The sequence below is a fragment of the Dromiciops gliroides genome, chromosome 2 (assembly GCF_019393635.1).
Source record: "Dromiciops gliroides isolate mDroGli1 chromosome 2, mDroGli1.pri, whole genome shotgun sequence".
Lineage (NCBI taxonomy): Eukaryota > Metazoa > Chordata > Mammalia > Microbiotheria > Microbiotheriidae > Dromiciops > Dromiciops gliroides.
In genome coordinates, this window is record NC_057862.1 from 371,893,361 (window position 1) to 371,919,834 (window position 26,474).

The 26,474-nt window shown below is 42.7% G+C and overlaps 1 protein-coding gene across 1 annotated transcript in view; it reads right to left on the bottom strand.

The window, feature by feature from the left end:
- The window catches only part of EFCAB8 (EF-hand calcium binding domain 8), a 125,158-nt gene that overhangs the window by 44,309 nt on the left and 54,375 nt on the right, over positions 1 to 26,474 (bottom strand). Inside the window, exons 12-20 of the mRNA XM_043980798.1 lie at positions 25,645 to 25,712; positions 21,059 to 21,207; positions 19,183 to 19,320; positions 16,653 to 16,769; positions 13,509 to 13,736; positions 12,442 to 12,512; positions 10,744 to 10,948; positions 9,013 to 9,205; positions 7,958 to 8,115 (exon numbers count right to left, since the gene is read on the bottom strand). Coding sequence (XP_043836733.1) covers positions 7,958 to 8,115; positions 9,013 to 9,205; positions 10,744 to 10,948; positions 12,442 to 12,512; positions 13,509 to 13,736; positions 16,653 to 16,769; positions 19,183 to 19,320; positions 21,059 to 21,207; positions 25,645 to 25,712 — 1,327 coding nt within the window. The remainder of the gene's footprint in view (positions 1 to 7,957; positions 8,116 to 9,012; positions 9,206 to 10,743; positions 10,949 to 12,441; positions 12,513 to 13,508; positions 13,737 to 16,652; positions 16,770 to 19,182; positions 19,321 to 21,058; positions 21,208 to 25,644; positions 25,713 to 26,474) is intronic.

The window sequence follows — 26,474 nt, forward strand, 5'->3', positions numbered from 1 at the left end:
GACCTGAGTGCAAATCCAGCCTCAGACACTTAACACTTACTAGCTGTGTGACCCTGGGCAAGTCACTTAACCCCAATTGCCTCACTCAAAAAAAACCCTAAAAGAACACAAAAAACACAGAAACATAGCCAGTCATATATCAAAAGACAGTCACACATAGCAACCTTGACACAGTGACACATAGAACAGCCCTCACACAGAGACCCACATAGCCTCTCACAGACATATGTCCACCCATAGAGATGAGCACAAATACAGAGACATAAATAAGTGTGTACACCCACCGTCATTCAGAGAAAGGCATAAAGTCACATATAGAAAGCAACTCAGCCACACAAAGAAAGAAATGTGCCCTTGCTGAAAGAGACTAAGCAATGGTTAAATGTATACCCACTCAGAGACAGAGATGTTTGTACAACCAGAAATAGAGAGATGAGCACAAACACAATCACACAGAGATGTGCACACATCCAAAGACAATGAGATATGTGCTTACAAAGATGCACAGAGACCTCCTCAGACCCACTTAGCCAGTGAGACAAAATGGTGTGGGCACATCCAGAGACATGTCCATACAGACCCAGAGAGAGACATGCCCACACAGACATGTCCCCAAATGCACCCAAGGATATGACCACATACACAGAGAGATGCATGCACATAAATGCATACAGAGACGCGTCTACATAGATATGACCACACACAGAAACAGTCATAGCCACATCCAGAGATTGAGACATATATGCAGATACAGAGAGATGTGAGCACACCAAAACAGAGAAATGCATGCCCACATAGAGGTATATACACACACAGACTAAGAGATAGGTGCATAGCCATAGACAGAGAAATGGAGCAAACACAGCCCCACTGAAGAGTGTGTGTACCCACCAAATAACAGTAAAGGAGAGATGGATACTCACACACAGAGAGGAACAGAGAAAGAGGGACACACACACACGAATGCACACCCAAAGAAAAAGATTCATACACACAAATAGGAAAACATACAAACAACTACACAGAGAAATAGTCACACAGTGACCCGCCCAGACACTGACAGATAGTCACAAACAGAAACACAATACAACCACACAAAAATACACAGGAAGATTTGCATGCACACATTCACAGAAAGACAAGACCACACAGAGTCAGAGCAATGCCTGTGTGTAAACAGAAACAGGAGAGATGTGGCTATACAGAGAAATAGATGTCCATAGCGCATACACAGAAACATCACAGGCACAGAGACACAACACCACGTGGTCAAACAGACACTTACAAAAACAACACAGCTACACAGAGAGATATGTACACACATACAAGCCTGTATATATGTACAGAGACAACCACAGTTTCACAGATACACAGTCCTACACACAGACACACACTCACACTCTGCTAGAGAAAGTCATACATGAAAACCAACACAGCTATACATAGACACAAAGATGCAAACACATAAAAGATATAGGCATGCCCAAACAGAGAGAAAGAAACACTCCTGCACAGAGAAATGACTGAAAAGAGGGACATACAAAGAGGGATACATGGAGAGCATGAACACCTAAAGAGACACACAAAAGCAAAATTTGACATACACATTGGGGTAGAGACAGAAGGAGAGATTCACGTGGACATAGTAACACACACAGGAACAAAGATACAGAAGCACATGGGGCAGAAAGAGTCATATACAGGGGCAAAGACACGCAAAGGGACAGCATCACAGAGAGACAGAGAAAAACACATACACAGGGACAGAGATACTCAGGGGATACGCATATGTAATGCGCACACACACCCCAACACAAGGACAGATGAAGAAATGTGTTCTCAAATATGGGGAGAGAAAACCATGGACAAAGAAAGACACGTGCAGACACAGAAATAGAGAGATGCATGTACACAAAGAGGAAAACTCAAGGGTACACACATACATACATAGAAAATGTCCATGTATACCCAAAGATAGAGATATGCTTGTGTAGAGAGTCACACAGATGAGAGAAGTTCATACACACAGAAATATGCCGGTGCCATCTCCAGGGACACAAACATAGCATGAGACAGAAACGTACTCATACGTATAGAGACAGAGTTACACACACACACACACACACACACACACACACACACACACACAAACGCCAAGACAGTCTCCCAGAGAGAGACAGCTACACAGAGAGAGCTACATAGCCATACAATCCAGACAGATTCACATAGCCCCAGAGAAAGACACACACATAAACACCCAGAGACAAACAAACCCACATAGAGATTGGCATACTTCCAGACAGAAAGACATATCCACATAGAAATGCACAAAGAGACACACAACCATATAGTCCATCCAGTTTCACATACACACATAGAGACAAACAGAACACACATCCACTGGTATACACACAGACACAACCAATCACTTATACACAGGTACCCACATACCTCATACCTCATACACCCAGCCATATACACATACCCATACCTCAAATAGGCACACACAGATACACGCAAAGCTACACTGATGTACACACACACACACACACCAAGACAGACACCCAATCCTATTCAGCAATAGGCTAAATAGCACCCATGATCATGTGTGGTTTTCTTCCCTGATTAATAAAACCTTTTTTTTAATCCAAAAAAAAGGAGGGGGCAGCTAGGTGGCACAGTGAATAAAGCACCAGCCCTGGATTCAGGAGGACCTGAGTTCAAATCCAGCCTCAGACACTTGACACTAGCTGTATGGCCCTGGGCAAGTCACTTAACCCTCATTGCCCCACAAAAAAAAAAAAAAAGACACCCACCTAAAGATAATTCCCACAGACACTCTCATACTCAGAGAAAGACATACACAGACACACACACCCTCCCAGAGACAGACAAGCTCCCAGAAACACATACACACACACTCAGAAAAATAAAGACTACACAGAAACAGAGAAAGGCCCACAGAGAGACAAGATACCTGCAAAAAGACAGACATACAGAAAAATAGATAAACACAAATAGACCCAAAAACAAAAACAGTCATGCACAGGTAGTCACACAAAGACTGAGACAGAGGGAGTCAGAGATCTACCCAGGGAGAGTGACAGGGCAGAAACCCATATACAGAACCAGAAATATATACAGAATCAGACACACAGAGAGAGAAGCAAAGATACACAAAGACAGAGACAAACACACAGAGAAGCAGAAAGAGAAATATACAAAGATAGTCACAGAGAATGAGGTAGAGCTACATACAGAGAGAAAAAAACACACACACATAGGAAAAGTAACAGAGACAGCTAGCCATATAGTGAACAACAAACTGAAGGAACAAACAGGGAGACAAAAAGCAGGGAGAGACAGAGACACAGACAAACAGACAGAGATGGGGAGAGGGAGAGAAACAGACAGAGAGAAAGAAAGAAATAAGGAAAAAGACAGACACAAAGAGACCCGGAGCCTGAGATCAATTTGGAGAGCAGGTCACAGACAGGCAGAGCAAAACAACAAGAAATAAACTGAACTACAAACAGATCATCCAAGACACAGAAAGAGCAAGACAAGGAGAGTCCGTGAGGAGCTTCTAGATATAACATCCTGGAATTATGGGATCACCTAATAAGGGATCCTGAAACTTTTTTTGTGTTGCGCACCCCTTTGGCAGTCTGGTGAAAACTATGGACTCTTCAAAATAATGTTTAAATGAATAAAACAAAATACATAGTATTATAAAAGAAATTAGTTATTCTGAAATACAACGATCAAAATGTTTTTTAAACAAAACAAGTTCATAGACCCCATGTTAAAAACCCCTGACCTAGAGTATCTAGCAAGGAAAAAAAAAATGGAAGAATGAGGAAAGGAAAAGAGGATTTGCTGAAGGAATGAGGAATGTCTCTCTTGAAGAGAAAACTATGGTATGGGGAGAGGGCTAGGCTAGAAGGATGTGATTACCATCTTTACTTAGAATAGAATCTCAAGAGTTGTTAGGGACCTCAGACACTAGTTAGTCCCTCCCTCTCTCTTCACTTCTCTCTTTTACTTCTCTCTCTGTTTCTATCTCTATCTCTATGTTGTCTCTCTTCTCTTTGTCTCTCTTTCTCCCCTCTGCCCTCTTCTCCTCCCTTCTTCCTTCCCTCCCCCCATCCTGTCTCCCTCTATGACTCTGTAGATCATTCTCCTCTTTTTTAATCTGCCTCTCTTGTTCCTTCAGTCTATGTTCACGTGCTGTACAGCTGTCTGTGTGTTACTTTCCCTACATGTTACTTTCTCTCTGTGTATACAATATATCCAAGTGATCATCCTGCCCTCTGCTTACTCCAATGAGAAAAAAAAACCACTGAAGAGGGGATATATGTGAAGGGCTACCTAGTGGGAGAAAGATTATAAGCTTGTTCTGCATGAACCCAGAAGGCAGAACTATTAGAAACAGGTGGAAGCTTCAGAGAAAAAGATTTCAGCTCAATAGAAGGAAATCACAATTAAAACTATCCCAAGGATCAAATGAGACAGTATCTGCAAAAGGACTTAGTGCAGTACCAGCTAAAGGGGAAGACAGCTTTTTTAGGAGATAGAAAGACTACTCAATGGAGGGCTTCAACTAGTCAGGGACGGTGTGACTGGAATTCTTCTTGTATGTACAAGTTGAAGTAAATTATTTCTACGGTCCCTTTTTCAACTTTGTGATACTAGTCCTGATTCACTGTGTCACTACTAATTAGTCACTAATTCACTGTGTGAATTCATGGTGCATAATGTGCCGGAATTCTATTGTGCTGAACTCTTATCAGCATAATGGCCAATCAGGCTTCCTGAGGGCTGGTGATGGAAAATGCCATCCACCTCCTGAGAGAGAGGTGAAGGACTCAGAATGCAGATGAGACTATTTTTTTTTTGACATGGCCAATGTGGAAATTTGTTTTGACTGACTGTTTATGTTTGTAATGGATTGCATTTTTCTTTTGTTCTCAACTCAGGGGAGGGTTGGAATGGAAGGGTAAGAAGGCAGATCTTGGCTGACTAAAATAAATAATTTTTTTCAATTCAATATAAGGAAATTATCTCTAAGGATCAGAAATGTCCAAAAGAACTGGCTAGTAAATTTCATCACTGAACGTGATCAGTTAGAAACTGAATGAGCAAGTATCTCCAATGTAGTCTCTGTCTCTGTCATCCACAAGATTCATGTATCAAAGAGAGAATGAGTCTAGAGACCTCATGAGTCCCCTCCAAATCTGGGATTCTGAATTATATTGCATCACACAAAGTTTGAGCAGAGAATAATTACAGCTAGTATTATTTTCAGTGTTATGTCTCTATTTTTCCCTTTCACAAAATCTTATTTTAGGGATACAAATCAGATGTTCAAGGTGGCTTTTATTCACACCAATATGAAAACCTCAAGAGCAGTCACAATTCAAGAAACAGTTATTTGTTAATAATATGGCCACTAAGAAAGGTGGCAGGCATGTGCTGGAGCACTCCTGAGAGCAGACGAGTTCAATCCTCAGCTGAGGAAGCTAGGTGGTGCAGTGGGTAGGATGAACCTGGAGTCAGGAAGACCTGAGTTCAAATCCAGCCCAGACACTTACTAGTTGTGTGACTCAGAATGAATCTCTTAAAATGGTCTACTTCAATTTCTTCACCTGTAAAATGTGGATAATGATCGCACCTACCTCCCGGGGTTGTTGTGAGGATCAACTGAGATTATAACTGTAAAGCGCTTAGCACAGGGCCTGGCACATAGTAAACTTTATATAAATATAAGTTATTATTACTTTCAATGTGAGCATTTACACCTCAGGACTCAGCAAATGCTACAAAATCAGGGCTTGATTTATTGTTTTGTTGATTGTCGAGACTTGAGAAAATAATGGAGAAAATGTTAATAATGCAAATTAAATTTTAAGATGCGTCTTTTGTATGCACAAGACATTTTGCCAGTACACCACTGAGTGTAGGTAGGGTACTGTTGCCAGTCACCAGGAGGAACAATGAAAATTGTTTCCTCCTCTATATAGCTGGTGGCTCTAGCGTCACCCAATATTAGTATCCTATAGCAGGGTGTCACCCAGGTATATGCCCCATGATCCTTGAGGACCTTACCAAATATCTATCAGGCCCATTTCCCTGAGCCCTCTCTTCCCTCTCCATCAACGTAAATTAGGGACTCAGTTATAACACCCAGTCTTAGTTGCCCAGGGAATTAAGAGATTGTCAAATACCAGAGGATACCATAATACGGAAAAAATCTATTCAACTGAATTCCACCTGTCTTGGTGGAAAGACCACAGTGCTGAGATATAAGTCACTGACTCATGCCACTATATTCAGATTAATAATAATAAATTTTCATTTCCTTAGCATTTTAATCTATACAAAGCATTCTCTTTACAGCCAGCCTTTGAGGTAGGAAGTAAACACATTATTTTCCATTTTACAAATAAGGAAACAAACAGAAGCTCCAAAAAGTTAAAGTGACAGAGACTGGCAAAAAAGGGAAAGTGGCTGAGACCCACAGACAGAAAAACTGGGGATAGGGCATTTTCAAAATTACTCGACCCAGGTGTGCCATGCCAGGGCATGCAATCTGAAATATACTAAGCAAAGGCTACCTGAGTGTGATGTGCAGAATGGAGTCTACAACTAGTACAAAGATGCTCAGTTGAGAGACTTTTTCCAGCGCTAGGGTCTTTCCTAGGGGACCCCTTCTCCCCAGTGTCTCACCCCAGAACCTTGAGGAAGCCATAAAGAACATAGGTTATGGGGCAGCTAGGTGGCACAGTGGATAGAGCACTGGCCCTGGAGTCAGGAGGACCTGAGTTCAAATCCGGCCTCAGACACTTAACACTTACTAGCTGTGTGACCCTGGGCAAGTCACTTAACCCCAATTGCCTTACCAAAAAAAACAAAAACAAAAAAACAAAAAAAACCCATAGGTTGTTCAGGGAAAGGTATCTGAGTAACATTCCGTAGAGATCCCAGGAGAGGAAGAGCATCATAGCACTCCACCATCAGGCCCTCTGTTTCCCCCCTTGCTGTATCTACAGCCAGGACTGGAAGTTCAGAAAAGACTTTCCCAGGGGGCAATGGAGAAGGTGCCCAGGAATAGCCTGACACGAGCATCATAAGATCTAGAATTGGAAGGGACCTTGGAGGTCATTTAGTCCAACCCCACCATTTTACAAAGAAAAGGAGGCCCTGAAAGAAGTGATTTGGCCAAGTCCACACAGGCAGTAAGAGTAGGGACTGATGCTGTGTCTTCTGACTCCCAGTCCAGGACTCTTTCCTCCACACCCCATAGACTCCCCATGGATATTTTCTTTTGCAAGTCCAATATTATCCATCTCTACTTGTTCTTCCCAGATGCAGACTCAACACAACAGTCTCCTTCTTCTACAGACCAGGTAGTTTCCAGGAGACCAAGCCATGAGGCAAAGTACCTGGGCACATAGGTTGATCTTCCTCCCTCTCAGAATAGGGGCCTTTAAGTGTTGCTCTTACATTCAATTAACACGTGTGTGTGTGTATGTATTTTACATGTATACATGTGTGGGTATGTTATAGCCCCCATTATAATATAAGCTTCTTTACTTTGGTCTTTATCCCCCACCCCAGGCACTTAGCATAGTGCCTGACACATATTAACTACTTAATAAATGCTTGTTGGTTGATTAATTAATACTATGCCCAACACTGACTCCTCTACTCCATCCTCATTGCTAACAGGTGTCCTCAGAGACTGGAACAACTCACAGAGTTTAAGAATGGCAGATAACATCACGACCTGAGCCACCACCTAAACTCATCATCACCCCAAGCATTCAGGGTGACAGAGAAAACTGCTCTCAGTGGACCCCGCTACCCCCACCCCCTGGGCTTTAGGAATGCGCAGATACCCAGGCAGATCTTGCCATAGTTTAAGTAACGGACCCCCCCGATGAGCTTAGCCAACCTTCTCCACAGCCGCCAATGAGTCTTTCTTTTCTTTGTGCCTAGCATAATCTTCATTTTCTTTCAGCAAATCTCTGCTCCGGATCCAAGTCTTGGCTTGAGGTCTCGTTGCCTTAGAGCTGCCAGCACTGTGAGGTTTCTGGAAAAAAAGAGGAGCACCCTACCACCACCCCCATTCACGGGCCCAAGTTATTTCTCTGAGGCAACTTGAGATCCCTGAGGGAATGACGGCCACACTCCATTCAGGGTCCCCATCAACTGATGTGGAGGCAGGAGAGAGATACCCCAGGAGGGAAAGGAATGGTCATTACAGCTATCCCCACCCCCGCTCTCCATCTCCCTTTCTACCTGTAGTATTCCCTACAGTACAAAAGAGGACTGAAAGAAACTCAGAAGGAGCAGCTAGGTGGCACAGTGGATAAAGCACTGACCCTGGATTCAGAAGGACCTGAGTTCAAATCCGACCTCAGACACTTGACACTTACTAGCTGTGTGACCCTGGGTAAGTCCCTTAACCCTCATTGCCCCACCAAAAAAAAAAAAAGAGAGACAGACAGACAGACAGACTCAACAGCTGGGAAGGTTGGGAATGCCTTACTGATCATGGAAAACAGCAGCCACTCCGCTTAGCCCAGACACAGAAATAAACCAGGCAGAGTCTAAAAGAAACCAGGTGTATCCTAAAAGAAATTCAGTAGAGCAGACAAAATTAGGCAGCCTGTACTATAGGAGCACATCAATGAAAACACAAGCCAGAGAAGAGGCAGGAGACTTCACCTTGGAGTAATGGGAAGACCTCTAGACATGGAGGTGAGCTCCCCCAGGGGTCTGGTCTGGACTTGGCCAGAAGAGTTGCGTGATCTCTGGAAGGACAATTCGTTACTCTAGGATTAGGTATCCTCAGCTACAGAATGGGACCATCATCTGCCCAGCTTACCTCTGTCTGGCAGCGCTGTTGTGAGGACTAAACCAGACACTAAATGGGAAAGGACTTTGAAAAGTTAAGCTGCAGAAGGAATTTTGGTTATTCTTTCAGGGGTCCCACCTGCAATTTGGGCTGAAACGACCGTTCCTTTTCTCCCGTGCGTCTCATCGCAGGTGGGGCAGAGGTCAAGTTCCTGCCACTCTGAGCCTTGGCAGAATTCCCACTCAGGGGCCGCCAGGGGGACTTTTTTGCCCAGTACTTCTTGACCTTGGTAGTCCTGTTCACTAAGTCAGCAAGTGTCATGCGATTCTCCTCCATGAAGACCTGCCCCCAGAGGAGAGAAATCATCCTATAGTAAGGACTTGAATTTGGCTGGTTCTTCAGTCTGTATGCTTGCTAATGATTGAATTTCTCCTCAGAAAAAAGGGAAAGGAATGTAATATAGTAGAAAGAGTACCGAGGGCGGCTAGGTGGCACAGTGGATAAAGCACTGGCCCTGGATTCAGGAGGACCTGAGTTCAAATCCGGCCCCAGACACTTGACACTTACTAGCTGTGTGACCCTGGGCAAGTCACTTAACCCCCATTGCCCCACGCAAAAAAAAAAAAAAAAAAAAAAAAAAGAGTACCAGGTTTGGAATCAGAAGACCTGTGTTGAAAACCCAACTCAGACATTTCTTACCTATATGACCTTGGCTAATCACTTGACCTCTCCAGGCCTCAGTTCTGCCATCTGTAATATAGGTTTGTATGTTGAGGATGAGGATGGGGTGAAGATTGGGTTAGACTAGAAGGCCCCTAAGATCCTTTCCAGCTCTAAGACTATGAGCCTATGAAAAAACATCTCCTACAGGTGTCAGGTCATACCCTGAGAGAGAAGTAAGTTAAGTGGTGGGGTGGGCTGGTAGAAACTGGCAGTCATGAGATCTGGGTTCTAAACTCATATCCTCCACTAACCAGCTGTGTGACTTTGAATAAGTCACTTCTCTGCAGGCCTCACTTTCCATATCTGTAGAATGAAGAGAGTTGATGATCTCAAATACTTTCCAATTTGAACATTCTAATATATAACAAGACTACATCTCTTAAGCTCAAGAGTTCTGAGCTACAGTTGCGCTAAATCCCATTAATCCAACACCAATATAGTGAGCCCCCAGGATCCGAGACCACCAGGCTCCCTAAGGAAGGGGCAAACCATACCAGGTCCAAAACAGAGGTCAAAGCTCTCATGTTAATCAGCTGTGAGATCAAGCCTAAGAGTACTAGCTGCACTTCTAGCCTGGGCTAGATGAAGAGAACCAGTCTCTGAAAGAAAAGGAAGAGAGAAGGGGGAAAGGAGAAGGAAAAGAGGGAAAAAAGGAAGGGAAAAAAGAAAAGGGAGGGGAGGGGAGGGAAGAGGAAAGCTGGATTTCTAAGCTCTGCCCACTGGTTCACCCTCTTAATTTATCCAGTTACCCAGCTTTGCCTGAACCCAACATAGCTCAAATTTGCCACCATTTCTGCACAGCTGTTCTCAACACTGTTAAGAAATTGAAAGGGAGGAGCAGCTAGGTGGTGCAGTGGATAAAGCACTGGACCTGGATTCAGGAGGACCTGAGTTGACACTAGCTGTGTGACCCTGGGCAAGTCACTTAACCCTCATTGCCCCACAAGAACGAAAGAATGAAAGGAAGGAAGGAGGGAAGGAAGGAGGGAAGGAAGGAAGGAAGGAAGGAAGGAAGGAAGGAAGGAAGGAAGGAAGGAAGGAAGGAAGGAAGGAAGGAAGGAAGGAAGGAAGGAAGGAAGGAAGGAAGGAAGGAAGGAAGGAAGGAAGGAAGGAAGGAAGGAAGGAAGGAAAGAAAGAAACTGAAAGGGAGGCCATACCTTCTTGGGCTTCAAGGCCAGGGGGCTCCTCAAAGCATTGAAATGAACAAGGGGCTTCCCCCAACTGACATTCCAGATGAAAATGTCACCGTTGTAGGAAGCTGATCCCAGGATGTGGCTACGGTACTTGGCGAGACACAGGATATCCTCAGTGTGAAAGTAAGGCCAGTGGTCAAACAGCGGGACTACTTCCTTGTTTCGATACCTGGGATAAACCATCAAGTCGTTAGCCAAGAGCGTTGGTGCTCTCCTACCTCAGACCTCCCATGGACTTCAGCAAGGCTCTACTGATTAAAGCCACTTGAAATGCAGTCCCTCTGCTTCTCACATCAAAACTTTCTTCCAGGGGCAGCTAGGTTGCACAGTGGATAGAGCACCGGCCCTGGAGTCAGGAGGACCTGAGTTCAAATCCAGCCTCAGACACTTGACACTTAGTAGCTGTGCATATCCTCCTGTTGGTGGCTCTAGCGTTATTTAACCCCAATTGCCTCACCAAAAAACAAGTTATTTAACCCCAATTGCCTCACCAAAAAAAAAAAAAAAAAACACCAACTTTCTTCCAACCTAGAATCACATAACCTCCAGAGTTGGGAGAGATTCTGAGAGGTCCCCTAGCCCAACCACTAGCTGAGCCATAAAGTCCTTTGTACCACATACCCTGGTGATCACTGAACCTGAGAAGTGTTCAAACACCTTCCATGATGTGAAGGGAGCCCAAAGCCTCATGACCTGGCTCGTTCTTCTGTCAGCTCTAAATATTACAAAAGTTTTCCTCCATAGTGACTCAAATTCTATCTCCCTGTAATTGCCACCCACTGGTCCAAAATTAGAAGGGTGTCCCTGAGGTAAGAGCGCTCAATACCTCAATGAGAAGTTTGTTGAATGAAGCATAAAATCAAAATAGCTTTTTTTTTTTTGCATTGCTGACATATTGAGCTTGTAGTGATTAAAACCCCAGGGACTTTCTAACAAAAATTACTCTAGTTATGCCTCTCCTATCCTATACTTAGGCAACTTTTTTTTTTAACTTAAATGCAGGACTTTACATTTATTTCTATCAAATTTAATTTTCTTTCCATTTTAAAGGGGGGGTTAATTACCATACCAAGATCTAGTGATGACCTTTCTTTCTTCCAACTTGAATTATCATTCTTTCCTTCTCTCGTGCACCTTATACTCCCCTCCACACTACAATCATTATACATTATTGCAGCTGATGGGATCCTTGTATATGTATCACATCCCCCTCACTATAAAGAACAAGCTCTGTGAGAGCAGTGTGACTGTGCCTAATTGATCTTTTTTTTTTTGTGAGGCAATTAGGGTTAAGTGACTTTCCCAGGGTCACACAGCCAGTAAGTGATAAGTGTCTGAGGCCGGATTTGAACTCAAGTCCTCCTGACTCCAGGGCCGGTCCCCTATCCACTGCGCCACCTAGCTGCCCCCCTAATTGATCTTTAAACGCTCCCCAATTCCTAACACAGCCCTCTACAGGTAGTACATGGCTTTTGACTGACTTGCCTAACACGTCATTAGCGTAGAGGGAATATAGCCCGGGTGGGAACAAGTCTCTGGCCAGTATTACCACCCTCTGGATGAAGCAAAGCTAGAGAGAGAGGACTAGAAAAGAGAGACAGAATGCAGATCAGTGCTCAAGGGGAACACAGCCCTTCCCTTGACCAGGTAATTCCTACTTACAGGTACCAAGAGATCCTCTTACTCCACCCTGCCACGTAGAATACCCCATTCACATGAGCAATGCCACTGATCTGTTAGAGAACAAAGGAAACGGATCTCTCAGCCACCCTGGAAAAAAAGAGCTGTGTGTGTGTCTGTCCGAAGTATGTAGTGAAAAAGGGATCCGCTGGTAAAGATATTAGTCAAGAGAGAGCTGATTTCAAGCAATGGTTCTGAGTCAACTATGTGACCCTGGGCAAGTCACTTGACCTCTCTGAGCCTGAATTTCTTAATCTGTAAAATGAAGATAAAAACATATGCACTACCTCCTTTACTAGTAGGTGAGGGAAGGCCTTTGAGCTATTTTCTTCCTTTTAGAGATAGTCATGAGGAAATATACACATTCCACCCCATCAAATGGTCTTACTCTGGTATCTTAAATCATCCTTTTCAAAATGCTTATTCACTTTATCTCATTTCATGTTTCTAACACCTAGGGAAGGGAGTAAGTCAAGCTTCTTATTCCCATTAATCTTGCCCATAAGAGTAGCAGTGTGGTGTGGGGGAATAGGAGGAAAACTAGCCACACAGTGGATAGAGGGCCAGGCCTGGAGTCATGAAGACTCATCTTCCTGAGTTCAGATCTAGCCTCAGAAACTTGCTAGTTGTGTGACCCTGGGCAAGTCACTTCACCCTGTTTGCCTCAGTTTCCTCATCTGTAAAATAAACTGGAGAAGGAAATGGCAAACCATTGCAGAACCTTTTCCAAGAAAACCCCAAATGGGGTCACGGAGAGTCAGACAGGAACAACAACTTGGAGTCAGGAAGACCTGGCTTCAAGTCCTGCCACTAATAAATACTGGCTGTATGAGCAGGAGCAAGTTACTTAAACAACGCAGTGCCCCAGGCAACTCTCTAAACCGTGAGTTAGGGGCGAGTTGTTGATCTGTATCAATGGAAAGAGGTTATATGCTGGGAGTTCCCTAGCATATGATAGCTTAGATCCCCCACCCACCCAAAAAAAAAAAAAAAAATCTTTTCCTACAACCTGAATTCTTCCCAGAGCTGCAGCCATTGAGAACACTGACCTCCATTTGATCTGGATTGGGAAAGTGCAGCAGGCAGACCCCGATGTTATAATTCCACATTTTGACTGTCCCATTTCTCGTGCCGGTGATGAGGCACCGCTCCAGCTCATCCAGGGCCATCGCTGTGAGCTCCACTTCCTTGGACTCTGATGCTGCAAACTCCACCACCTTCTTCCCTGTCACCAACTCCCACACGCTCACCACGCCGTGCAAGCTGCCAGTCACCACCTACTGAGAACAGATCTGGGAAGCCTAGGGGGTCTTCCTTGTCATCATGGCAGGGTTAGGCTCCATTAGCTAGGACAAAGGCAGATCTACCATATTCGCTATGATAAACAGGCCTCCCGGATGAGCTGTGGTTGAAATTAAGACATGGTGCCAGTACGGGGTGGATCATCAGGTTCTCACCTGGGACACCTCCAGCTACAGAACACCCTATCCCTAGCTGATAACCCTGGGCCACTGAAGGTCCCACACAAGAGAAAACAGGTGTAACAACACAGACCAGACAACCAGAAAGGTTGTTCTCTTTCCTCTCTAACTACTCACTGTGTGACACTGAGTAAGTCACATTGCCTTCTCAAGGCCTCCATGTCTTTATCTTTACAATGAGCATGTTGGGATTGTGTTCTATAAATGTGATGGCATCCTACTGTGTTAAAAGAAATGAGGAAAGGGAGTTTCAGAGAATCTGGGAAGACCTATATGAACTGATAAAGTGTGAAGCAAGCACAACCAGGAGAACAATTTGTACAATAGCAACAACACCACAAAAATAAACAGCTTTGAAGCATTGCAGAACTCTGATCAATACAATGACCAACCAGAATTCCAGAAGACTAATGAAGCATACTACCCACCTCCTGATAATGGACTCAGGGTGCACAATGAGATAAATATTTTTTGGACATGGCCAGTATAGAAATATGTTTTGAGGGGGCAGCTAGGTGGTGCAATGGATAAAAGCATCAGCCCTGGATTCGGGAAGACTTGAGTTCAAATCCAGCCTCAGACACTTGACACTTCCTAGCTGTGTGACCCTGGACAAGTCACTTAACCCCCATTGCCCCTCAAAAAAAAAGAAATATGTTTTTCTTGACTGTGAATATTTGTTCAAAGGGTTTTGTTTTTCCTTTTTTCCCAATCTGGGGGGCTAGGAGGGAAAGGGGAGAAAAGGAGAAAATAGATTTTTGTTAATTTTAAAAGATACATAATTTTAAAAATAATAAAATAAACATGTTGGACTAGAGAAACTCCTATGGTTCCTTCCAGCTGTTCAATTCCATGTTTTAACACTCTTCCATTGACAATGTTCTATAACTGTTCTGCAAGAGACTATACATGGTTCAGTGCAACCTATCCCACACTTCTGAAAAAAAAACCTCAAAGTACAAATCCATCCTAGTGATAGGGGCAAATTGAGCCTCAAGTCCTAGGCTCTAACCTTCCCATGCTCCCCTCCCCAGCTCCTTCCCATGAAGGCAAAGATTCAGGAACCTCACTGAGAAGCATCCATACTATGTTGAGCCTTTTGGTGCTGACAAGATATGTGTCCCTCACAACCCACTAGGCCTAAAATCATCTGGTCACTTTATTGTCTGGGGCACCATCATTCTCCCATGTACCCAACCTGGAATTTATGTTTATTCTCTCCTTTTCTTCACCTCTCACTTCCAATCAGTCACCAAGTCCTTTTGATTCCAAGTCTGCAAAACCAGATGGATGCATGAGTCCCCTCCTCTCCTCTCTATTTCTAAGGCCACCACTGCCTGTCACTTGTACTACTGTCACAGCCTCCTAATTAGCATACCTCCCTAAACGTTCTCCCTAGTCCAATCCAACCTTCATATCAGTCTCTCAGAATGACTCTCTCTGACTTAGTCATATCCCTCCTCTGTTCAAAAATTTTCAGTGCTTCCTTATTTCCTAATTCCAAACTCCTCTGTCTGGAGTTCAAAACCCTTTACAAAATGGTACCACCATCCCTTTCCAGCTTTATCTTAGATTATTAACTTCCACACACTCTAATGCCTACCAAACTGGCAAACTCTGACCCCATTATTCTGCCATGCACATATTCCTCAATGGTTTTGATCCCAATATTCCCTAAGACTACAATTCCCTTCTCTGCCTCCCCCCATCTTCAACTGGTAAAATCCTATCCAACCTTTAAAGTCCAGCTCACAGGCTCATGAATTTAGAGATGGAAGGAGTCATCTAATCCAACCTCTTTGTTTTATGGATAAGGAAACTAAGGCAAAAAAGAGGTGAAGTGACTTTTGATAACATCTAAGGTCCCACCCAGATCTAAGTCTATGCTCCTATATATAAGCCAGGTCACACTGACAGTAAACAGCAGAAGTAGGATTCGAAGCCAGGTCTGCTTACTCCAAATCCAACAGTCTTTCTACTTCATCTGCTGGTCTTTCCAACTCAAATGCCACTTTTCCCATGAAGCCTTTCCTGATTCTCCTGGTGGGCAACAACCTAGCACCCAGGACTATCACACACCTACCACAGTGTTATCACACAGCATGTGTTTACATTTCTTTAATGCTCTTGTAATTTAATGTGACATGTTATAATTATCTGTTTGAGATTTCCTTCTATTGAACTGTGACCACAAGGGCTATGCCTTACCTACACATTAACCCCCAGAACCTAGCCCAACAAGCATGTAATAAGTGTTTGCCAAATGAATGAATCAATCAGTACTTGGCATGCAGGCTAAGCTTTCTGCTGAAGGACACTAGACAGAGCTCCTCTAGCTTCTGGGAAGCAGCATGGTTCCTCTCAGACACAATCTGTGTGTGACATGTCGGTTAAGTCCCTTAACCTCCTCAGGTCTGTTTCCTCATCTTTAAAAATGAGGTTGGAGAAAATGATCTCTACAATCTCTTTGACCTCTGCATCTATTATTCTGTGACTCCTACCATGAGTAAGGGAGAGTGAACAAGTGCTATTTCCTCTATTCATAACCACTGCAGAAAGAAACCCATGGCCACAAACCGAGTGACCTAACACACATGCAATCCCTGCGATTAGGATGTCAGTTTCCAGGCAAGTGTGTAATCCATACTATCAGAACATTGTTTTCTTCCTTTGGTTCTATTATGATTCTGCAGATTTAGCTGCTGTTCTTACCTGCCTGAAAGTCTTGCTATAAAGGACCCCACACACGGCTGTATGGTGGGTGGTAGAATCTTCCTCTATTTTCAAGTTCCCTACCTGGGCTTCCAAATAGCCACTAAGAATCCCAATCTGTGCATGAGGAAAGATGAGACAAACTGAAAATCAGGATGGTCTTGTCTTCTCTGGGGATCACCAATCAACAAGCATTTATTAGATATCTGTTATATGCCAATCATTGTACCTCCAAGAGCTTACATTCTATCAGAGAAAACAACACGTACATGGACACGAATAAACTAGAGATATATGAAATGTACATTCTGAGAAGCCAGAACAGGGACAAGAACTGCTAAAAATCCACCAGATAACCAGGATGTAGTGAGTGCGCATTATGTACCTCAGGCTGAACCTTCAGCTATTTTCTGGGGAACACAAATTAGAGCTAATATACTTTCTTGAGAGACAATAGGGTGGAAAGTACTCTAGACTTAGAGTCAGATCTGGGCTTAAGTTCCAACTTTACCATTTACTAAGAGATGATGTGATATATTGGAAAGAACACTGAATTTGAAGTCACAAGGCCTGGGAATCTAACTCTGACTCACTCTTTAACTGCCCACGACCATAGGGCCTTCTTTCTCTGGGCCTCAGTTTACTTATGTGTAAAGTAAGGTTTGAACAGAATGTTTCTAAGATTCCTCCCTTCCACCTTTAATAACTGATGATCTTATTAACTATTTTACTCTGGAGAAGTTCTTTATCCTCTCTATGGCTCCATTTCCTCATCTGTAAAATGGGAATAATAACACTTGGCATGGGATGCTATAAAGAAAGTCTTCTGATAAACCATAATGCATTCTAGAAATATGAGGCACTATTTTTGTTATTGGTGGTGGTGGTACCGTTGTTGTTGCAATCTCCTATCACAAAGGCTTAATGATTCTCTAGTACTCAGACTTAGTCCTCCCAAACTATTATATTTCCAAAATCTAGGTATTAGTCTAGACAGTCCCCTATACCCTATCTCTTGTAATGGGTGTCTCCCATTCCTGGAATGTAATCCCACCTCAGCTCTTCTGCATAGAGTCCTTGTCTTTCTTCAAGGTGCTCAAACACCATCTTCCACGTGAAGCTTTTCCTGACCCTCCAACTACTAGGGCCTTCCCCCCAAACTCCCTTGCATCCTACTACTATGTATTTATGCTCTTTATATTTATACTGCATGTACTTATATAGGGACAAGTATTAACATGTAAGCTCCTGGGAGCAGCTAGGTGGTACCGTGGATAAAGCACTGGCCCTGGATTCAGGAGGACCTGAGTTCAAATCCGACCTCAGACACTTGATACTTACTAGCTGTGTGACCCTGAGCAAGTCACTTAACCCTCACTGCCCCACAAAAACAAAAACAAAAACATGTAAGCACCTTATAGGTAGGGATCGCTTCATTCACTGCATTTGTATTCCTAGCATCTAGCATAGTGTGCTTAATAAATGCTTGTTGATCAACTAAGCAAGCAGTTTGCACCCTTCTGTTATTAAAAATAGTAGTTTCCATGTGTCTAAGTAGTTCGTAAAGTACTTATTTATCCACTACCTCACTAGACTCCCACATAAGCCAGCTTAATAAGACTAGTAATAATGGCATATATGTGTGTATATACATATACACACATACATATACATGTATATAATTAGATAGTATATATCATTGTTTAGATGTAAATATATGAGATGAAATATTTATCAATAAATATATATATTATTTATATATAAATTATTTGTGTATTTGATATATTATATTTATACTTTGCCTGGTCTACAAAACCTGGGTGCCACTCCCCTCAGGCAGCGTACCTGGCCTACCCCAATGAATAATTCCTTTCTAGCTTCAAGCTTCGCTTAAGCACTTCCTTGTACCTCTGCTGTCTTTATCATGTGATATTTTATGTGATAGTTATCCATATAAATGCCTAATCCCCTGCTAGACTATGAACTTCAGGAAGAGAGGGATAATGTCTTATCTGAACTTCAAGTTTCCTCTAATGCAAGTACTTCATACACAACAGCCCTTTAATGAGTGTCTGACAGAGCTGAGCTGTTCCTGCTGGGTACCCATTGTCTAACCTAGAACTGGATCCTTTCCTGAGTCTTGCCCTAATGCTTTTGCCATGTCAAGCCTTGTGACTCAAATTCCCCATCCTGAACTTGTGATTGCTACCTGCTCAGACCTTTGGCAAGGCAATATTGAAGATGCAAAGAGCACTGTATTTAGAGTCAAAAGACCTGAGTTCAAATCCTGGCTCTGACCTATATGACCTTGGGCAAAACCTTTAACCTCTTATGAGCTTGTTTCCAGATGAAGTGATCCCTAGCAGCTCTTGCAGTTCTAAATCCTATGATGCTAGACTAGAATTCTCAAATTTGGGGAACCCAGGACCAATGAGTTGGGAAATGATAGCTCCAAAGCCACCCTAAGTCTCCCAAATGTAATCCCCATCTACTAAAGACAAATAACCCCACTCCAAAGCTTGTCACTCACCGAATAGGTCCCACATATAAAGGTGTCACTGGCTTTGTGGAAGTAAGCGCTGGTAATAGGATGATTCCCTAGGGCAAAAAACTTCCCTGAAAAGGACTGGAAACACAGAAAGTTGTGTATATCCCATAGACGGATGTTCTAAGGGGGAGAAATATGCAGAAATTAGGATTAGGGCATGGATTGTTTTATTGAAAAGTTCTGAAAGATTATCCCCATTTTTCAGGTAAGGCAATGAGACTCAGAGAGAGTCAGGAGATCTGGAGCTAGACAGAACCTTAGAGATCATATGATCAAACCCTTTCATTTTGCAGAAGAGGAAATGGAGGTCAAGAAAGTGATTTAGCTAAAGTCATATTAGCTATCAAGTGACAGGACTGAGATTCGAACTCAAGTCTCCCAGTTCCAAATCTAATATTATTTTCCTTTACCCTGGGGTTGCCTCTTCAAAGTTAAACAACCCAAACACAAATCTTAGACTAGTGATGGTGAAAATGATAGTGATAAGATACAATATCCATCCCTCAAGCCCCAAATTGCTATAGCCATGTCTTCTCCCCATCAGGATGACTGTACAAAATGGCGGCAAGAACCCTAGTCTGGGAGACAGGACTCCTGGTTTCAAGTCTCAGCTCTAACAGTAACACCCTGTGTGTCTTTGGTTAAGTACCTTCCCTTCTCTGGGCCTTGGTTTTCTCCTCTGTATATAGGGCATTGGATAGCTGATTGCTGAAGTCCCTTAGATAGACCTAACAGTCTGTGACTAAGACCCATGTGACATGGAGAGCTCTGACAAAAGACAGGACTGACCTGTGTTAGGGCAGGATTTAAGGAGGTCCTAAAGTCCTGTCATTCACAAAGGAGCTTTTGTCACTAGCCTGCCAGGGTGTCTCTGACACCCAATCTAATGCAATATCCAATATACCATGATTCCTCTTCAAGGCTGAGCAAGGGACCAGTAAAAACATAAAAATGGTAACTGAGATAGCATTAACCCATCAGGACCCCAACTTCCCACCAGCCTGAAAGTCAATGCTACCTCTTCAAAGTTAAGTAAAGGATGAGTAGGAATGCAAATATGGTAACTGAGATAATATTAACCCATCAAGACACCAGGTTCACACTATCCTGCAATTCCTAAGTCATATAGGCAGAAAGCAAAGCAGGGTCCTGACTGAATGGGTGAATCTGGAAAGAGGTGGGGGAAGGCAGGCATAGTCAGTCCTGAAATAGTATGACAAAGTGGTAGGAACCCGAGATATGGAGTCTCTATTCAAATCCCAGACAGGCCACAAGGCCTGTGTGACTTTGGAGGCCTTATTTTATTTTATCAGACCTGTGATTTCATTGAGGTAGAGAGTTCTCAGTAAGGGATCCCCTCTACCAATGCTTGCCTGGGGCAGCAAGAGATGAAGTGATTTCCCCAAAGTCACACAGCCTGTCTATGACACAAGCAAGATTTGAACTCAGGCCTTCCCAACTCTGGGGTCAGCTGTCTTTTATTTTCTTTCTCTAGAAAAAGGATAGGGTTGAGCTCTGTGATCTCTAAGGTCTTCCATAGCTCTAAATCTAATGATCCTGTATTATAAATATGGGACCCCAAAGCTGGGAGCTCTGAACAGTTCAGTAGAAGCAGCAAAGGGCTGGATGTACCAGGGAAAAAGACAGTGAAGTAGAACTGAGGATGAGAGGGGCCAAATACCAACTTCACCTAGAGCAGGCTCTGCTTTTAATTCAGTTTGTAACCTTAAACCTGCCACTTCCCTAAGGCCACAATTTCTCTATGACAAGGATGGGCTATAGATGCTCTCTAAGGAGTCTTCCCTAGGGAGTGGAAGAGAGGGGCTTGGGTGGAGTTTGTCAGTGTGGGAGACAGTACTTTGTCTTTGGAGATGCTGATGATGCAGCTGCTTTTTCCATTCACAATAACGTGAGTCACTGAGGTCTGGTGGCCCTTCATCCGCCACATGGGCTTCTTTATGAAGAGGGGATTCCACAGGAGAATGATTGGATCATAACCACCTGTCACTGTAATTAAAAAAAAAAAATGTAGGGTGGCTAGGTGGCGCAATGGATAAAGCACCAGCCGTGGATTCGGGAGGACCTGAGTTCAAGTCTGGTCTCAGACACTTGACACTTACTAGCTGTGTGACCCTGGGCAAGTCACTTAACCCCCATTGCCTGCAAAAAAAAAGAAAAAAAAGAAAAAGAAAAAGAAAAAGAAAAAGAAAAAGAAAAAGAAAAAGAAAAAGAAAAAGAAAAAGAAAAAGAAAAAGAAAAAAATGTATCTGCCTAAACATTTATCCGAGCCAGAAATAAGGACCCTTCTTCTCTAAAGCAGGTGAGACCTCATTCCTCAGCCACAGAGGGGAGGGGAGGGGAGGGGAGGGAGGGAGGAAGGGAGGGGAGGGAAGGAGGGAGGAAGGGAGGGAGGGAGGGAGGGAGGGAGGGAGGGAGGAAGGAAGGAAGGAAGGAAGGAAGGAAGGAAGGAAGGAAGGAAGGAAGGAAGGAAGGAAGGAAGGAAGGAAGGAAGGAAGGAAGGAAGGAAGGAAGGAAGGAAGGAAGGAAGGAAAGAAGGAAGGAAAGGAGAGGAGGAAGGGGAAATGGAGGGAAGGAAAGGGGAAAGAGGGGAAGAAGGAGGGAAATATGGGGTTAAGTGTAGGGTAAGGGAGAGAAGGAGGGAAGGGAGAAAGATGAAGAAGAAAAAGGAGAGAGGCACCTATCTTGTGCCAGGCACTATGTTGAGTGCTTTGCAAATGTTATCTCATTTTGTGCTCACATAACCCTGGGAGGTAGGTATTATTATTATTATCCCCCATTTTACAATCGAAAAAACAATAAAAAAAGATATAAAATGACTTATCCAGGGTCACACAGCTAGTAAGTGTCTAAAACTGAATTTGCACTCAGGTCAGGAAGACCTGACTTGAATCAGGGCAGTTCTTCCTGACTCCAGGCTCATTGCTTTATCCATTGAGACACTGAAGTGACCCTGGATGATCTCACTCTTCATCTTCTCTGCCTAATTAGCCTCTCAGAAAGCCTATCCAAATCCTCCTTCATGCCACCTCCAGATGTTCTCCCAAGCCCCATGCTATGTCAAATTTCTTTCTCACCCAGCCCTCTTCCCTCATTTCCTTCAGGAGGCTTATCCTTTCTCTCCTTGGAAGAGAGGTAGCATATTCCCTCTTTGTCTGCGTCTGCCCAAATACATCAAAGGTGTGTTTGCTACCTCATCCTCCTTCGGCACCTGGCCACAAACATCTGATCTTCACCTATGCTTGATTTTTAAATTAATGTTATTTCGGGTCAGCTAGGTGGCGCAGTGGATAAAGCACCAACCCTGGATTCAGGAGGACCTGAGGTCAAATCCGACCTCAGACACTTGACACTTACTAGCTGTGTGACCCTGGGCAAGTCACTTAACCCCAATTGCCTCAACAAAACAAAAACAAAAAAAATTAATGTTATTTCTTAGTGTTCTTTGTGCAAAAATCTGTTCATGTCACTTCTCTCCTCAAAAATCCTCAGTGGCTCTTTACTGAATAAAATAATAAGTAGAAGTCCAAATCCCTTTGCCTAGGATTCAAGGCACTCCACAATCTGGCTCCATTTCTTATGACTTCCTTCCATACACCCAACACACCAACCAAATTGAACTATTCTATGACCCCTGAAACATGCATGGCCCTATCCAGCCCCCATGTCTTTTCCCATGCTATTCCATATGCCTGTAATACATTTTCTTCCCATATTTGCCAGTCCTTCTCAGGTGTCAGCTACAGAAATGAAGGAGATTTTTAATCAAAAAATAATCACTGGCCTCAGACACTTGACACTTACTAGCTGTGTGACCCTGAACAAGTCACTTAACCCCCATTGCCCCGCAAAAAAAAATAATAAATCACTGAAAACAAAGTCAATTGATTTGATTAGAGATAAATTAATTTATACAACAAAAAGAATTCTCTCTAAAATTAGAGAAATGGATTCAGGAAAATGTTTGTAATATATGAGAACCTATCTAACATCTTGAACCTATAAGGACTTCAGGCTAATAATACACACTCTCTACTTGCTATTTCATAAGGAGCAGTTTTTAATAAAACCAAGAAATATAATTTACCAAACAGACAAATTATGAAGTAGAAAATAAAAATTGCTGATAACTACATATGAAGAGGACCAAATTTCCTAAAAATCAGAAATATGTACATAAAGACAATGTTAAGATATCACATTATCACACCTACTAGAATGACAAAAATAGAAAAACATGATAAAATCTACAGATAGTAGGGATATAGAGAAATAGGCTCTCTGATCCATTGTTGATGGTGCTACAAACATTTTGAAGAACAAGATACCCACTATCAACTATATGGCGACCTATGAATCCCTACCTCTGCTGGAGGTATCCCAGAGGCCCACTCCATTTGAACCCTTGAACCCCAATACCTTTTTGGTAAGAGACCATCTATCCCGGGGGCAGCTAGGTGGCACAGTGGATAAAGCATTAGCCCTGGATTCAGGAGGACCTGAGTTCAAATTCAACCTCAGACACTTGACACTTACTAACTGTGTGACCCTGGGCAAGTCACTTAACCCCCATTGCCCACAGAAAAAAAGGGGAGACCATCAATCCTGACATTACTCCCCAAGACGCTCTGGACCTTGCCCTCTGTGCTTTCTCTGCATTAGTCCTAGCTGGCTTTTCCATCTGCCATGAAATGAACATAAATATGAGTACTCCTCTATGTGTTGTCTCCTCAAATTAGAATATGAGCTCCTTGAGAGAAGGGAATAACTAGATTTTCTCTTTGCAGACCCAGTGCTTAGCATAGTATTTGGCATACAGTGGCTTGACTTTTCCATTCCATCACAAAATTCAACATACCTTCTAGGACAGCTATCCCAATGCTAGGACTTTATCCAAAAGAAAAAAAAATCATAAAAGGAAATTAGAGTTGGTCCTCTCTAAAAATATTCCTAGCTGCTGTAGCAGAAAAAAAATGGAAATCATCTATGTGCCCAATAACTAAATAGGATAGCTAAATAAATGATGCTATATCAATATAACAGAATACTATGTTGTTATAAAAAAATAACAAGGTAGGAGCAGCTAGGTAGCACAGTGGATAAAGCACCGGCCCTGGATTCAGGAAGACCTGAAGTCAAATCCAGCCTCAGACACTTGACACTTACTAGCTGTGTGACCCTAGGCAAGTCACTTAACCCCAATTGCCTCACCAAAAAAATAGATAGATAGATAGATAGATAGATAGATAGATAGATAGATAGATAGATAGATAGATAGATAGATAGATAGATAAAATAACAAGGTAGCACCCAAGTAAACAAGAAAATCTCTATATCAAGTATTCTTAACCTTTTTTGTGTCATGGGCCTCTTTGGAAGTCTGGTAAAACCTGAGGATCCCTTCTCAGAAGAATGTTTTTCAAATTCACAAAATAAAATACATAAAATAAAATTATATTGTAACCTATCACTATCCTATAGTTATCCAAATAAGAACCCCTGATCTACAAGGAGTGATACAAAGCTCAATCAACAGAACTATAACTACATGCACTTTGATTGCAAAATATGCACCCCTTCCCCCCAAAAAAGAAAGGAATGGAAGGAATAAAGAAAGAAAGAAGGAGAATAGAGAAAGGCAGGCCAGAGGGAGAAGAATTTCAAAGAGACCTAGAAGCAGAGACAGAACAGAAGCATGTTCTTAGCTTGCTCCCTGTTTTATAAATCATTTGGCCCCAACTTATTAAATGCTTTTTGGAGGGTCAGGGGTTGCAAGATTTTTAACTCCTTTATTTTATATGTTTTTATTGATTCCTTTTGTTGATAATTATTTGTAATTTTTTAAAAATTTAACTCCTAACAATTCTTGAAGACCAAACACCTTCTCCTCCATGAAGCCTTTCTTGATTACTCCCAGGTAAAGAATGAACTTTTTCCTCCTTCAGACTTCAAATTATATTGTTTTCTACCTTTTCACTTCATTTATGTGCTATTGTGTATTATAAACATCAGAGTTTGTCCTACTAGACTATAAACTCCACAAACACAGGGAACCCATCTTATCTAAATCTTTCTCTTCTCCAGCATTGAACACAGGCTTCTGCACCCAACAAGAAGCTCTAATTTTAAAGTTTAATTGAACTCCTTATTTGTGTTCTGGGGGGCCCATGTTGGGGGCTTGCACCTCTGCCCAGCTGTGTAAGCATATAGAAAGGAGGAATTAGTGTTGATCTAAGACATTTTAGCTTGTTGACCCGAAGCCTTGCTTTCAAGGGAACTTTGAGTCTGATGATTCCCTTCCACCCAATATATCCTTCTCTTCGGAGGCACCAGTGCTGGCCTTGGCAGCTCTGTTCACATCCAGAGACTGGTACCTCACTGAGGGAGCTGAGCAAATAAGAGAGAAGAAATACCAAGGAAACTCACCAAGGAAGTTCCTGTCTGGACAGTAATCGAAACAAAGAATTCCCTTCCTCAACGTCATCGTGGAAGTTCTGAAGCATAAAATAAAGAAAGACCACAACTGTGAGCAAAGATGCCAGAGGTCAAGGAGGAATGGGATATATGTAAAGGGAGAAGCCCTGGCAGAACGTTATGAGAAATGTGAGCAGGAAGAGACGTGCCCTGCCATTGTTTTTGTTGTTGTTGTTGTTGTTGTTGTTACTACTGCTGCTGAGGAAGATTTTTTTTAAAGATAAGACATGGTCCCTGTCCTCAAAGAACTTACATTCTTGCAAAAAAAAGTGGGATATTACACATATACAAAAACCGCAATTTCATGATAACTCTACTACAAAATATAATAAGGTACAAAGTGTCATGTGAGATCAAGGAAAAAGAAACAAATTTAATCTCTAATTAGGAGGAACAGAGAACATGGCATTTGGTGGAGAAGGCTGGGAAGATAAATTAGCATAGGACCTTGAATATAGTAGGGACTAAGTAAATGTTTGCTGGATACAGAAAAAATTCCTTAGCTTGACATTCAATGCCACCCTCTTACCTTTCCAGCTTCACTTGCTGTACTGTTACTACATGTTTCAGCTAAACTGAGACACTCAGCAGTCCCTGATCTCATCCTGATTTCTCCTGCCTTCATGCTTTTGTTCAGGCCCTCTCTCTCTCTCTCTCTCTCTCTCTCTCTCTCATATACACACACACACACACACACACACACACACACGCACACACACACACACACACACACACACACACGGACTTTCCCTTCTCTCTTCTTTGCATGCTAGAATCCTTCT